Source organism: Phyllostomus discolor, chromosome 12 (assembly GCF_004126475.2).
Source record: "Phyllostomus discolor isolate MPI-MPIP mPhyDis1 chromosome 12, mPhyDis1.pri.v3, whole genome shotgun sequence".
In the NCBI taxonomy this organism is placed as follows: domain Eukaryota; kingdom Metazoa; phylum Chordata; class Mammalia; order Chiroptera; family Phyllostomidae; genus Phyllostomus; species Phyllostomus discolor.
The window spans coordinates 73,638,043-73,651,716 of record NC_040914.2 but is presented as its reverse complement, the minus strand read 5'-3'; the positions used below and the strand labels follow the sequence as shown (position 1 = coordinate 73,651,716).

General features: G+C 51.4%; 1 protein-coding gene across 1 annotated transcript in view; it reads right to left on the bottom strand.

Annotated features, from left to right (window-relative positions):
- CRISPLD2 (cysteine rich secretory protein LCCL domain containing 2) overlaps positions 1-13,674 on the bottom strand; it is a 63,733-nt gene that overhangs the window by 26,900 nt on the left and 23,159 nt on the right. The window contains exons 4-7 of the mRNA XM_028501873.2: positions 11,785-11,917; positions 11,223-11,338; positions 5,535-5,635; positions 191-325 (exon numbers count right to left, since the gene is read on the bottom strand). Coding sequence (XP_028357674.1) covers positions 191-325; positions 5,535-5,635; positions 11,223-11,338; positions 11,785-11,917 — 485 coding nt within the window. The remainder of the gene's footprint in view (positions 1-190; positions 326-5,534; positions 5,636-11,222; positions 11,339-11,784; positions 11,918-13,674) is intronic.

Sequence of the window (13,674 nt, the reverse complement as noted above, 5' to 3'; positions counted from 1 at the left end):
CACTTTTGAAATGAATTAAAAATATCACTTTTTAAAAGAAATATCTTAGGGTTGTGCTCTTGGGAGCTGCACGCTGCCCTGCTCCTGCTGTCTGTGGACTCGCGACCCACCGGCTCCCCTCCTCCATCTCCCCCGAAGAAAACCGCCCCCTTCCGGGGGTGGCCCAGGGCAGGGGCGGAGCCCGACTCACTCATGTAGTTCACGGCAGACGTTTTCTTGGGCTTGGTCACCCTCGGCTGGATCCAGTCGTGTTTCTCTTCAGTAACCGGAGCTGTCTCCACCTCATTCATCTCATCCGTCTCAGGTTTCTGGTCGTAACTCTCTTCTTCATAGTGAAGACGGAGGAAAAAAAAATGAATGCTGAGATTCAACAAAAATGCACTTTGCAAAAAAAAAATCTTGGAAATGAAACCTGTTTGAGGTTTAGTTTGACAAAGAATCATTTCAGTGGTATTTTGGAACAGACCTGGCCAGGTGGAATCCTACCAGCCAAGAGGAGAGGGACCGGCTGTGCTTGCTGTGTATGCTCTGGACCCAAGAGCAGCGGGGGCCGACCAGAGGCGAGGAGGCCCCAGCGACCCCACGCCTGGGTTATCCTAATGTTTTCTTGCTCCACCTCCTCCTGCACCATCAGTTGCCCAAGGAAGTGCATCCTCTGACCCCAAACCATAGCCGCCTCCCCGAGGTCCCTCTGGCCCCAAGTTTTCATTGGGAAAGGAGTCTTCCTCGTGAACATGCCCAATAGGGTGCATGAAGACTCATGTCAGTGGCCTTGGGCCCCACGGCCCCTCATCACCAGCACATCCTGCTCCCTTCTCTACCCCTGTGGGTCAAGGGCACTTAGCCAAACTCAACTCTTTTCTCTGCACTGAAGTTTTGTTATCCGATACGGTTGAGCCCATCACACAGGATGAGCCAGTGAGAACCAACTCCTGGTTTAAAAAAAAAGTCAGTTCATTGGGCCCTAATCTTTTCTCCACCCAAACATTATTATTTCTCCAACAATGGTCATGACCTCCATATTTTAAAACATTTTAATTAAACGAACAAATTGCATTTCCTATAAACATCAGTTTATTTATCTTCCAGTTTTCATCACACAAGACAACAATTAACTGCTGACCAGAATCTCAAATCAGGTCACCAGGATACCAGACTATAAATTTTAGCCAAAGCAAAGTGGAGAGTTGCTATTTGCATTTGCTTGAGTGTCCTTGTCAAAGGTGAATTAAAGTGCATCTCTGCTGGGGGACCCCTTGGCACCCTTACAGCATGCACCCCCCCCCCCACCCTCCGATGTCCGTGGGCCAGCCTTGGAAACCCCTGCCTCCTGCTCTCCCTCAATGAAAGAGGCAACAGATGCCTTTGGGTAAGAATGATTTCAAGGAGCCGGAATGAAGCACCCTCTTGGCCTATTCGTGTCATTGGATTAAAATTCAAGTCCCATCAAGGGTTTATCAATCCCCAGCCTTTTTTCGACTTCTTAAGAGCAATGACCTCTCTTCTCCCAAGGGCAGACTAAGTTTTTCGTGTCTATACAAGACAAACATCCAAATGAAGGGCAGATAAGTGGTTCTCCAATGTTTTTCGAGACTGGAATTCTTTGCTTCTGTTTCACAGGCCAATTCCCTTCTGCATAACCGCCACCCCAGGCAAATGTAGTCCCGAGAGAATGGATGGGATTTGAACTGAGGGGTGAACTGCAGTCTTGAGTCCCAGTCCGTTCTGTTGGAGCTCATGGGCCTCCAGCGCTGCTTCTGCGCAGCTGGCTCACAGCTGCGATTCCACTGACACTTGCCTTCCCCACCCGTCTCCTGTTCCCTGAGGGCTGAAGTCAGCCTGTCGCACAGCTCTCTAGACACCCAGCTCCCAGCACACAGTAGTTGCTCAACAAAATTTGCTGAATGAAAGAGAATTAAAACTCCCACAGAATACCATCTTCGCATTTCTTTGAAATATATATATTCCCAGTGAAGTTTAAAGACATTTAGGAAGGGAATTCTGAAAGCGTCATTTGTAGCCAAAAACCATTAGGTGAAATCTTTATGAAGACACCAGGTTTGCCATGCCATTTGGCACGAGCAGCCGCCTCTGGTCTGCCTTCCCGTCAGTGTGGCCACTCAAGTTTGCCCTTCACTGAAAGCCAGAGCTGTCTCAGGAATAAGCCGGGTTTTCTTCCACTGGCCTTTAGGAGTTTTTATACCTCATAATCGCGGCTTTATTTAGCCGAATATAGTTTGGTGAAGCAGTCTAAAGCATTTGAGGGCTCACTATTTAAGAAAATGGGCAGACAGTCCTTGCCCTCAGACACACACATGAAAAGTGGAATGCTTGCCCAGAGGACCGGCTCTATTTGAGCACATCCTAATTAAGATCCCCTGTGTGGACCAGCACAGGCCTGGGGAAATTCCACGCCCGAGTTCATGACGAGGTTACTGCATGTACCATCTATCCAGCTCCGAACCGGGGGTCTTGGAGCACAGAGCATTGCTTACATCACTCTGTAAATTCCCGCCTGGGTCTACCAGTGGTAACAAAGCCCACAGTAATGTTGACTAACACGGTTTCCCCCCGGCACACTCCTGCAATATCCTCTCATTGCCCTAAGGTCCCTAAGACATGATAAGCCTCATTTCAGACAGAGAAACTGAGGCTCAGAGAGGCTGAGCAACTTGCCCAAGCTCACACAACTGCGAGTCAAACCGCCTTTCCCCGAAGCCCACGTCCTTTATCACCACACCTGGCCAGGCTGGTGGGGTGCAAACCCCTCTGACGGTCTATCTTTGTCCCTGCTCCATCTCCATTACAGGTCTAGGCCCTACCCACGCATGCCCAACTAAGTAGCTTATGCAGATCGGTCACTTTGCTGGAGACTTTCTTCATGGTTAGCTAAGAAAATTGGCAAGCCTGCCAAGAGAATTTGGATATTTTCCACCAAAAATAAAGAAACAAGTACAGAGGCTTCATTGGGTGGGTAAACCAGCATCTGAGGTATCTTTGCCCATATTTGTTCTTGGAAAACATCTCTGCGGGCTCGGGGGGTATGTGTATGGAGATGGCAGGCACAGCACACCTGCTCCGTGCCCCTGGAGGCCCTGGAGTGGACCAGCAGTTGTAACTACAGGTGGTCAAGGTTCAAGGAGAGTCTGGCTACAGTAAGAGCAGGAAGGCACATGCACTGCCTCTCTGTGTAGTCAGGGAAGGCTCCCTGGAGGAGGTGTGACACAAGAACTATGTTTCCAAGGAGGAGAAGGCATCTGCCAGGTTCCGGAGATGTATAAGACCCACAGGCTGGGAGAGGGCCAACCTTCCTCACCAGGTGATGAAGGACCCCATGCAGGTATAAATGCAGCCATACCTCCTACTTTAAGATGCCTACCAGCTGTGTTTATAAAGCACTGGCTATGTGCAGGTTGCTGTTGCTAGCAACTCACATCCCTCTCATTGCTTTCACTGCGGGAGAGCAGGAGGCAGAGGTTTCCAACTCTGGTCCACAGACATCGGAGGGAGACAGCAGCACATGCAGTAGAGGTCCAAAGGGGTCCCCTTGCAGAGATGTGCATCAGTCCATCTCTAAGAAGGCTGCTCAGGCCAATGTAAATAGCATCTCTCTGCTTTGCTGTGGCTGAAATTTACGGGACCATATCACCACTGTTACAGATGGGAAAACAGGCCGACACCTGCAACCCGCAGCCTTTCGGTGTATGGGACGATGCCCCAACTGAGCCACACTGGCCAGGGCACATTCTTCTCTGAGCCCCTCTGTGCCTGCAGCGCCTGACACAGCTATTCCTCTTCTCGGACAGGAAAACCGAGGCTCGGCCAGATGAGGCGACCTGCCCAGGGCCCCAGTGCGGGAACGTGGCAGGGTTGGTATTCTCAAAGCAGGTGTGCTGGCCCCTAAACCCGTGCTTGTCTCACAATCCAGGAATTGGCGGGGGGGATATCAGGGGACAGTACACATGAGACAGGCATGTGGAGACAGGCAAGGAGTGTGGCTGAGAGGAAACGGGGAGGCGGGAGAGATTCTGTTTAACAAACACTAGCAGAGACCCCACTGCCTGGGGTTGTTTGTCTTTCTCTCATGACCATTCTGCCTGCCCCATGCCTCCAGGCCTTTGCACATGCTGTTCCCCCTGCCAGAAACACCTTTCCCTTCTCTCATTTCTAGGCTACATCTTCTTCCTTAAGGGCACCTGCTCTGGGAACCCTCCCCTGACCCTGTTAGACAACAGCCAATGTTCCTGCTATGAACTCCGGGGCATCCACTTACTTCCCTTGGAAGATGCATTTCAGTCCTTGCGGTGGTGACCCCGCTGGACCTCAGCTTCCTGAGGGCAGTTCTGTAACTGTCTGGTCCCCACAGTTATCCCACTGATGTCACCCAGCAACATCCTAGCACCCAGCAGGTGCTCAACACATTCACACTGCGGGCACGGACCCCCGTCTGAGCCTGAGAGATGTTACGAAAGAATGACGTTACCACACCCATGCTGCTGATGTGATCGTGTGGTTGAGTGCCAGCCTCAAAACCAGGTTTGTCACCTTTCCTGCCCCCCCCCCACACTTCCCCAATGGGCAGAATCAGCAGTAAACAGCTGGCCAGAACAACAAAATACCCCAACCCCCGAGAGGGTGTGGGAACCCCACCCTAGCCTACTTGTTTCTTCACCCCAGAGCTCATGGGACTGACCCCGTGTCCCCTGCTCCCGGCACAGAGGGTGGCTCTCCCTTGGGTGCCCAGACCTCCTGACATGGCCCTCTGAGCCATCACAAGGCCTGTGAAGGGGGCACGTGAAAAACTCATCTTCACTGCGAAAACACAGATAGTCCCTTCGGCCCTGCTGTGCGTCTCCTGGGAGGGAGCCCGAGGAAACACTGAAATGTGAGGACCACTTTAGGGATGAAAAATGTGCATTGTTTATAGTAGCCGGGCCAGTGGAAATGTTCTGAGTGGCCACAATAAACACGTGGGGGAGAAGCGGGGAACTGCACAGCCTGTGGAAGTCTGTGGAAGCCTGTGGGAGCTCCAGGTGTGCCGGAGGAAGGCAAATGTAAATGTTTATGACAGGCCGGGGAAGGATGGACAAGACGGGAATGTGGGTGGGTGGGTGGCCGGTGGCGGGGACGAGGATGGGAAACATACCCTTGAGAGACAACCCTGCCTAGCCTGGGACATCACAGTCTAGTTATTTGTTTTTAATTCCTTGTTTGTTGCCTGTTTTATATTGAACTGTGAGCACCAGCTAACAGACACACGGACATAGACACATCTGAGTAGAAGCTGTGGTCCAAGACCAGCTCAGAACCTGGCTGTGGGAGATGCTCCCTAGGCGGCACCCCAGGAAGGTCGTGGGTCCCCAGAGAGCTGGGGGTTGAACCCCGAGTCTTCTCATGTACAGGTGGGGGGAAGGAGAGAGGAAGGCAGGGAGCGTGAGGGTGGCTGCAACAGGGCTGGGCGTGCCCCTGGGACCCACCGTTCACTTCTCCTGGTTTGTGGTTTGCGTAAGGCACCCCATGAAGTCATTTCCTACCTCGGTAGCACAAGTTGTTCCTGCAGCCTCCTCCGTAGCTGGGCGGGCACGCGGAGCAGGGCCTGCCGGTTTTGTACGGGGCCTCTCCGATCCAGTTTCCCCTGAAGAAAACCAGAAACGCTGTCAGGTGAGGCCACCACTCAAGGGCCTGGAGTCATGCCTTTCCTGGTCCCACTCGGGCTGAACACAGTCGTGGAGGGAGGAAGGTGGGGATCGTGTGAAGGGAAAGAGGAGCTGCCCTGGGCCCCTCCTGAGCACATGCCTTGCACCCCAGTGGCCCCACATTTATCTCTGTTGCTCCCCTCACACAACTCCGACCATTGTCTGGCCCCACCCAGCCCAAATGCCCTTGTACTGAGAGCTTCCAGGATGCCCCCTTTAAGCTATTCCAAATAAGTAAAAGTCAGTGTGCTCATGGAGCACCTCACGTTTACCAAGTCTGAACCACAGACCCAGCCCAGGTCACTCCATCCGTCCAGCACCCCTCTGCCCAGGAAGAAACTGAGGCTCAGAGAGGCTCTGTGACTTGCTTGAGGTCACACCGCGAGATCTGAACCCAGGCTGTGGGGCTTGGGGCCTCCCACCACACTCTGCTCTGGGGGCTGGGACTCAGGTCCCTCTGAGCATCCTGGGCACCACCCGCCTCCCACTGAAGTTCCTTCTCAGCGAGATTTCTCGGGGGGTCAGGGAGCAGGTGGCAAGTGGAATTATACGTCCTCACAGCACCTGGGTCTTTGGCAACACAAACTGGATCCGTCAGTGACCAAGGACCAGACTCTGTAATTTGTTCTGGAAATTTTCTTCATGAGATAATTTTTTCAGCCTAATCCATATTGCCTTCCCCATAGAGGGCAGAGAGAGGTACGGGCTTGCCTCGCTGGGAGCCAAGCAGAGCCCAGAGGAAGACTCCACTGTGGGGGTCATCGCCATGTGCGGAGTGCCAGGCGGACCAGGACGGCGATTCCAGGAGGAGTTAACCAAAAATAGACAACTAAATGATAATGATGATGATGCTCAGGTTTCAGCTTTAAGTATACTTTTGTGTAATTTTTAAAAAATCAGAAGTGACCAAACACCAAGATGCATCACAATTAAAATGCCAAAGTTTAAAGATAAAGAGAGAATCTTAAAAGTAGCAAGGGATAAGGAGAGAGTGACCTCCAAAGGAGTTCCCACAAGACTGTCAGCTGATTTCTCAAAAGAAACCTTGCAGGCAAGAAGGGGCTGGAAGGAAGTATTCCAAGTCATGAAAGGCAAGGACCTCCATCCCACATTACTCTATCCAGCAAAGCTATCATTTAGAATGGAAGGGCAGATAAAGTGCTTCCCAGATAAGGGTAAGTTCAAGGAATTCATCATCACCAAGTCCTTATTATATGAAATATTAGAGGGACTTATTTAAGAAAAAGAAGATCAAAACTATGAATATTAAAATGACAACAAACTCACAACTATCAACAACTGAATCTAAAAAAACAAAAACCAACTAAGCAAACAACCAGAACACGAACAGAATCACAGATATGGAGATCATTTGGAGGGTTATCAGCTGGGAGCGAGGAAGGGAGAATGGGGGGAAAAGGTACAGGGACTAAGAAGCATAATTGGTAGGAACAAAACAGACAGAGGGCCGTTAAGAACAGCATAGGAAATGGAGAAGCCAAAGAACCTACATGCATGACCCATGGACATGAACTGAGGTGGGGGGAAAGCACGGTATTGGGCAGAGGTAAGCAAAGAGGGAGACATCAGGACAACTTCAATAGGATAACCAATAAACTATACTTGAAAAAGGAAAGAAGTGACCAAATAAATGAAAATGGTGAGACCTCTGAGACCAAATCTTTGTCCCATCTCTACCCCCTTCTCAATGGTTCACAAAATGGATCGCGTGCCCCTTACGTTGAAGTGACCAGTTACTTCCTCTCCTGCCTCCTTGAAAGAAAGAAAATAGTAGTTTTGCCACTGATTTCGCCACAGGAAGTCATCTTATCGCCCTTTCCTGGGTCTGAAACTGCTGTTTCTGAAAGTGCCACCTCATTGTGTTTCGTATTAGTTAGTGCCGGAGAAATCTTGAATAGTTCGTATACAAAACTGCTTTTAAACTGTATATTATTCTGAGACTTTGCTTCTTTGGGGTTGGGGTGCACTGGCTACCCCGTCTGGCTGTGAAAGCTCTGGGCTGGTGGTGTGCTGATCTTGAGGGTCCTCTCCCTACCCGGGGCCCCCTTATTGGTCAGGTTTCTGTGAGGTCTGTTAGGTGCGCATCCGCAGCTTCCTGGCTTAAAAAGGATTCTCCCCTGGTGTGGTCTCTGAGGGCCGATTGGGAGACAGAGAAACCAATAGTGCAACTATTTTGATACTGAAAATTGACAAATGTCTTTCAAAATTAAAGAACCAGTCCCTCAGGAAGGAAGAAAGGGAGGGAGGAAAGAAGGGAGGGAAGGAGAGAGGGAGGCAACTTCTTTCATGGTCGCCCAGCCATCCACCTGTTCACCCAGGGAAGGCTTTTGGGCCTCACTGCTAGGCCCCCTTGGGCCCTGCCTCCTCCCACTGAGTGGTGAAGAGCAGGTGCCCTGGCTTTGACTCCAGCTCTGCCAGCTGGGTGACCCCAACTTCCCCAGCCCTGAGCCGGTTGCTCTGTACTAGGGGTAACGACAGGAGGCTGCTGTGAGGGTGAAGTGAGTGAGTGACCGCGTGGAACCCTCAGACCAGGGCCGGCCCAGGGTGGGGGTCACACGCTCTGTGCACCTCCTAAACCAACAAGCTTCTCCGGGTGATGCTCCTGACAGCTTTCCAGGGAGGCCAGGGAGGGGCCCTGCTGGTGTTGGCTGGAAGACAAACTGCAAAAAGCACCCTCTCTGTGTAACCTCCGATGACTCAAAATAGCGGGATGGCATCACCCAGGGCTGTGTGGGCGTCAGGCTTGGGGACGGAGGGCAGGGGGCCCCTTATAATATGTTCATCACTCCAATCCTTGCACATCACGGGTGACAAGTGGTAGCATCCTAACCATGCCACAGACCCCATTCTGCTGACTACCTCCACTCGGACATGCAAGGCTGTCTAGGGACTTGTGGGGGCCTTTGCAATGACTCCCCCAGACAGACCACCGCCAGGCAGACTGAGGGCTTCAGAGCCTGTCCTGTTGCCGGGTTAGACTCAGTAAGTTTCTTCAGACTGTTTGGGCCCCCAGAAGGGTCCATCACTGTCCCCAGGCTCAGATTGCTGACCTGTCAAGGGCTCCGTATCTCCTCAAAGGCAAACCACACCTCTGATGGTCCGGGAATAATAACACTCAAGTTAGCGTTCATGGAGGGCTGGCTGGGGCTCAGGCTCCGCACCGACGTCCCGTGTGCAGATAGGCTCTTTACTCTTCCAGCAGCCCATGAAGTAAGTGTCCTCTCCTAATGCTCAAGGTCACCAAGGTACAAGACCCTCCACCCCTGCCCACAAGGATGGAGCTTAGGCACTACCCTGGGGACCACCCACTCAGCCACTGCCCACTGCAAGGCCAGGGGCTCAGATGTTCAAGGAAGAGGACATGGTATACATACAAATGATAAAAAAGTGGCTCATTGAACACATGATACCACAGGCAAACCTCACAGACACGGTACTTAGAGGAAGCTATTGGGCGCACGAGGGCATGTCCGTCCATTCCGTTCCTGTGAGGGTCTAAAACAGACAGACTGCAGACAGGGAGAGATGTCAGTGCACTGGCCACTTCTGGGGGATATCCCGGGGCACTGGAAACATTCTTATTTTGACCCAGGTGGTAGTTACACGGGAGTACAAATACTGTATGGACTAAATCGTGTGTGCCCCGAAATCCACATGCTGAAGCCCTAACCTCCCTTATGGCTCAGGTGGAGATAGGACCTCTCCGGACGGAATACAGGTTAAATGTGGTCCAAAGGGCGGGGCCTCGGATGAGAGTGTGTCTGTACAAGAAGAGACACGGACAAGCTCACTTGCTCTCCCTCTCCTCCTCCCACCCCCACTGAGTGCGTGCACCAGGTAAGGAGCCAAGGAAAAGGCAGCCACCTACAAGCCAGGAAGAGAGTTCTCACTGGAAACTGGCCCTGCTGAGCCTAGACCTGTGACCCCCAGCCTCTGAAACTGTGAGAAATAAGAGTCTGTTGTTTAAGTGCGCAGCTCCTGGTGTTTTGGTATGGCAGCCGGAGCAGACAAATACATGTATGTAGCTGTGAAAATTATCGAGCTGTGTACTTAAGATTAGTGTATTTTACTGTCATAGGTTATTCCTTTTTCAAGAAAAGGAGTGGGGGCTAAAGAAGGGAAGGATTGTATTTTTGATAGGGTCTTTTAGTATATTTTTTAAGATTTTATTTATTTATTTTTAAAGAGAGGAAGGGATGGAAAAAAAAGAGGGAGAGAAACAGCACTGTGCGAGAGATAATGTTGATTGGTTGCCTCTCTCTCGCATACCCCCAACTGGGCACCTGGCCCGCAACCCAGACATGTGCCCGAATGGGAATAAAACTGGCCACCTTTTGGTTCCCAGGCCGACACTCAATCCACTGAGCCACACCAGCCAGGGCTCCAGTGCATTTTTTATATAAAGAGCCAAACTGAATTATTCCTACTCCCCACCTGCCACCCGCGAGAAATTCCACCACGGTGGACCAGTTGATTGCTCTTCCATGGGCTGCATCCCTCCCCATCGGTGATGCATCTCCTTCTCCCTGTGGGCTGCTGAGACACTGCCGCCACAGGCAGGCAGATGGTGGACAGAGTTCCATTTTCCTCCAAGCTCAGCGATTCCCCTGCATCGCCTCTTCTCACAGCCACTCATGGCCCAAACCAAATAAATGAAGTCATTGCCATTTTATGCAGTCACTGAGCAAGTACACCTCAAGGGCCCACAGCGTGCAGGGCATGGTGCTCGGAGGGAGGCCAGCGTGCTAACCGCAGGCCATTAGCCAGGCGAGCGGTTCTGCGAGAACCGGCACATATTTGTCTGATGAGTGATGGAGGCGAATGAGTAAAGGGATAAGTGACACACCGATGGCACCAGGCTGTGTAAGGAGGAAGAAGGGCTATGACATAAAGACTTGATGTGGTCCCTTCAGAGAGGGGGACATATAAAGATGCAAAAACTCAGTCTACATGAATACTACCTGCTTTCTAGAGTGCTACCTGCTGCATATTTTCAGAGAAAGAAATAAGAGTAATACCACTGACAGACCCCACTTGTTGCCCAGTCAGGAGCTATCACTGCTCCTGATTTGTTCAGGTGGTCCCAGAGGAGACCGGGGCAATTCCATTTGTCAAAGCCAAATGGGCCAATCTTGTTTCCCCCTTGTCTGCAAGTGGTTGCATTCTAGCCAATGACATAAGGAGAAAGTGGGCCAGGGGTAAGAAAGACCCAAGGAGAGAGCTCTTTTCTACCATTCTCCCTCCTGCTGTTTGGGAAGACATGATGCACAGTGCCTGGCAGCCACTTTGACACCAATCAGGAGAGGATAGTACAGCAGGAAGATAAAAGGAGACTGAGTCCTTGTTGACACTGCTGATCTCTTAAGCTCACCCAGAAGCACCAATCTCTAGACTCCTTGTTATGTGAAATAATGAAGAGACTCGCTGTGTCAGACAGGCTTAGTTGGGTCCTCCACAGCTGGCAAAAACACCTCACCCCAGACCGCCACGGCAACTTGTACTTACTTTGGAGAGTAATTGCAGACAAGGTAGACCGCGTTCTCCCAAATGTCTCCCCACACGTTCATCCTCCGGCAGGTGTTCACAGCACAGCCGACCTTGTTGGTGGTGGCCCAGACGATCTGGAAAGGCAACATGCATTCATCAGAACTAAGGGGCAAGGCGCACCAGGGTGTCATAACCTGGCCTGGATCTGTAGGGTGCTGGTGGTAAAGGGGTATGTGGTGAAGGGATGGAGGGCCAGATTTTCCCCCAGCCCACTGAAGATCTATACATTTGTTTAAAAATAAACAAAACAAAAAACTGAACAAACAAACCACACACGAGGAAAACGTCCCAGTGTGTAAAAGTGCCATAGAAGTTTCTAGAGCTTAGTTTCAGTGTTCTAGCTGTGAATCGGTCACAAACCACGCGATCTACCAGCTACACTTCGAACAGCACCAAATTAAAGGAAAATACTAAGGCAATGACAGGAGATTTTCCTACTGGGCAACCGTCCTGCAGGGCCAGTGAGCGCCTGGGTCTGGGGATGCCAGACCGAGTTCAAGACCCACTCCTCCCGAATTACCTGTGTGTAGTGGGTGCACATGGCCCCAGAGCACCTCTCCGGGCACCAGGGGTTGCACTCATGGGGATAGGGGTAGGTGTAGTCCTTCACCTCATCATACCAGGACTGCACGTGGAACCCGGGAGAGCGATACCTGTGGGGAGAGACCAGCTTGTTATGTCCTGGCCACCACACACCCAACGATGGAGACCACAGCTGGCACCACCACCTGGGGGGGAGACTGGAGGAGGGGCTCCTTCAGGGACAATAGCCCCAAATCCCACTGAGCACCTGTTAAAAATGCTTACAACCCAAATTGCCAAGGAGCTTCTGTGGACATCCCTGTAATCTTTCTGGGTTCCAGGAGTGTCCCTTGGGTGTCCCACATGCCACCTGTGTGTTCAGGAGACTTTTACCTGACCCCCAATGAGTCCTTTTTGACGCATTGAAAATAAACAATTGAACACAATTATGTGCTTATTTTCATGTGCATTTGAGAAAATGTATGCCACCCAAGAACCCCATATTCCAAAGGTATTATTGCTTAAGACAAAACGATTTAAGACATGAATCCATTCAAAGCCAATGTAGAAAAAATTTGAATAAATAGCTGAACAGGTGATGCACAGATGGAACACCCAGCGTGGCAGGCAGGGGAGGGTGTGGAAGCTGGGGAGTGGCTGGCTATGGGGGCCAGGCCAATGGGCCCCTGTCATCCACCAACGGATGGTCATGACCAGCTTTGTTTATCGGCCACTGGTGGGGGGGGCACCCAAAGACTCAAATCAAGGCAGGAAACTCATTCAGGGCACCAAAACCTATAGGTATACAGAGCTCCGCAGTCCAATGTGCAAACCCTTTAGAAAACTTCCTATTTAGGATTTCTCACTGAGCCTCCCTCGCCCCAGCAGTGAGGAGGGCCCCGGGCCATCATCGTTGGTGGCCGCTGCCCCTCGCTTCAGCCCCATCCACCAGGCTGGCACTGGTTATTTTCTTAGGAAAGAAAATAAACTGGGTGCAAATCCCAGGTCGCCCTCTCCAGTAAGTGTAAACAAAGCGGTTTCAGTAAAGAGAAAGGCGGTGAGGGGGACTGGCCATGCCTAAGGGCGCTGCGGTGAATGGGCACTTAGAGGGCTTGTAACAATTACTGTCAGGGCCCAGGGCGAGTGGCAGTGGTCAGTGACGTGGCCGGGGAACCGGCCTGTCTGCCTGCAGCCAGCTGAGGGAAGAAGCTCCAGAGATTCGGGACAGGCGGGTGCCGTGGGGGCCCTGAGAATGGGGGCCCCGAGAATGGGGGCCCCTAGGGAAAGCCAGTGAGCAGCATTCGCCCAGAAGGGGGAAACCTTGGTGCCACGTGAGTGCCACTCCTCAGAGTTATCCTAATAAAATAATTCAAACGAGCCAACGACAACAAAAAAAAAAAAGCAGGCTGTGAGGATAGAATGACTACATTCTGGCCTGTCCGCTCGATAGCCCATAGGCAGCCTTTATGAGACGATAACCACAATGATTATGTAATAGAAAAACTGTTTGGTATTATATGAGAAGGAAAAAAATGAATTAAAAGCTGTCCTGGCCACAGTTACAACGATGTAAAAATATTCCGGCCCGCAGCCAAATGCTACACAGGAGCCCAGAAAACGAAAGCCGGGGAACCAGAACAGTGCAATGATGGATTTCTTCCCCCGCAGACAGTTTCGTCTCATGCTATCGCAGGCTGATTTTATAAAAAGCAGAATTCACCAGAGGAGAGCAATGCTGTGTCAGTTTGCTTCTAGGAAGTCGTATCTCTTTCGATCTGCCATGACACCAGCCCAGGGATGGCCCTGAAAAGGAACTGCCCTGCGGGAGGTGCAGCTGCTCGTGGCCAGACTCCACTCCAGCGCGTCCAGAGCTGGGAGACCTCTGGGT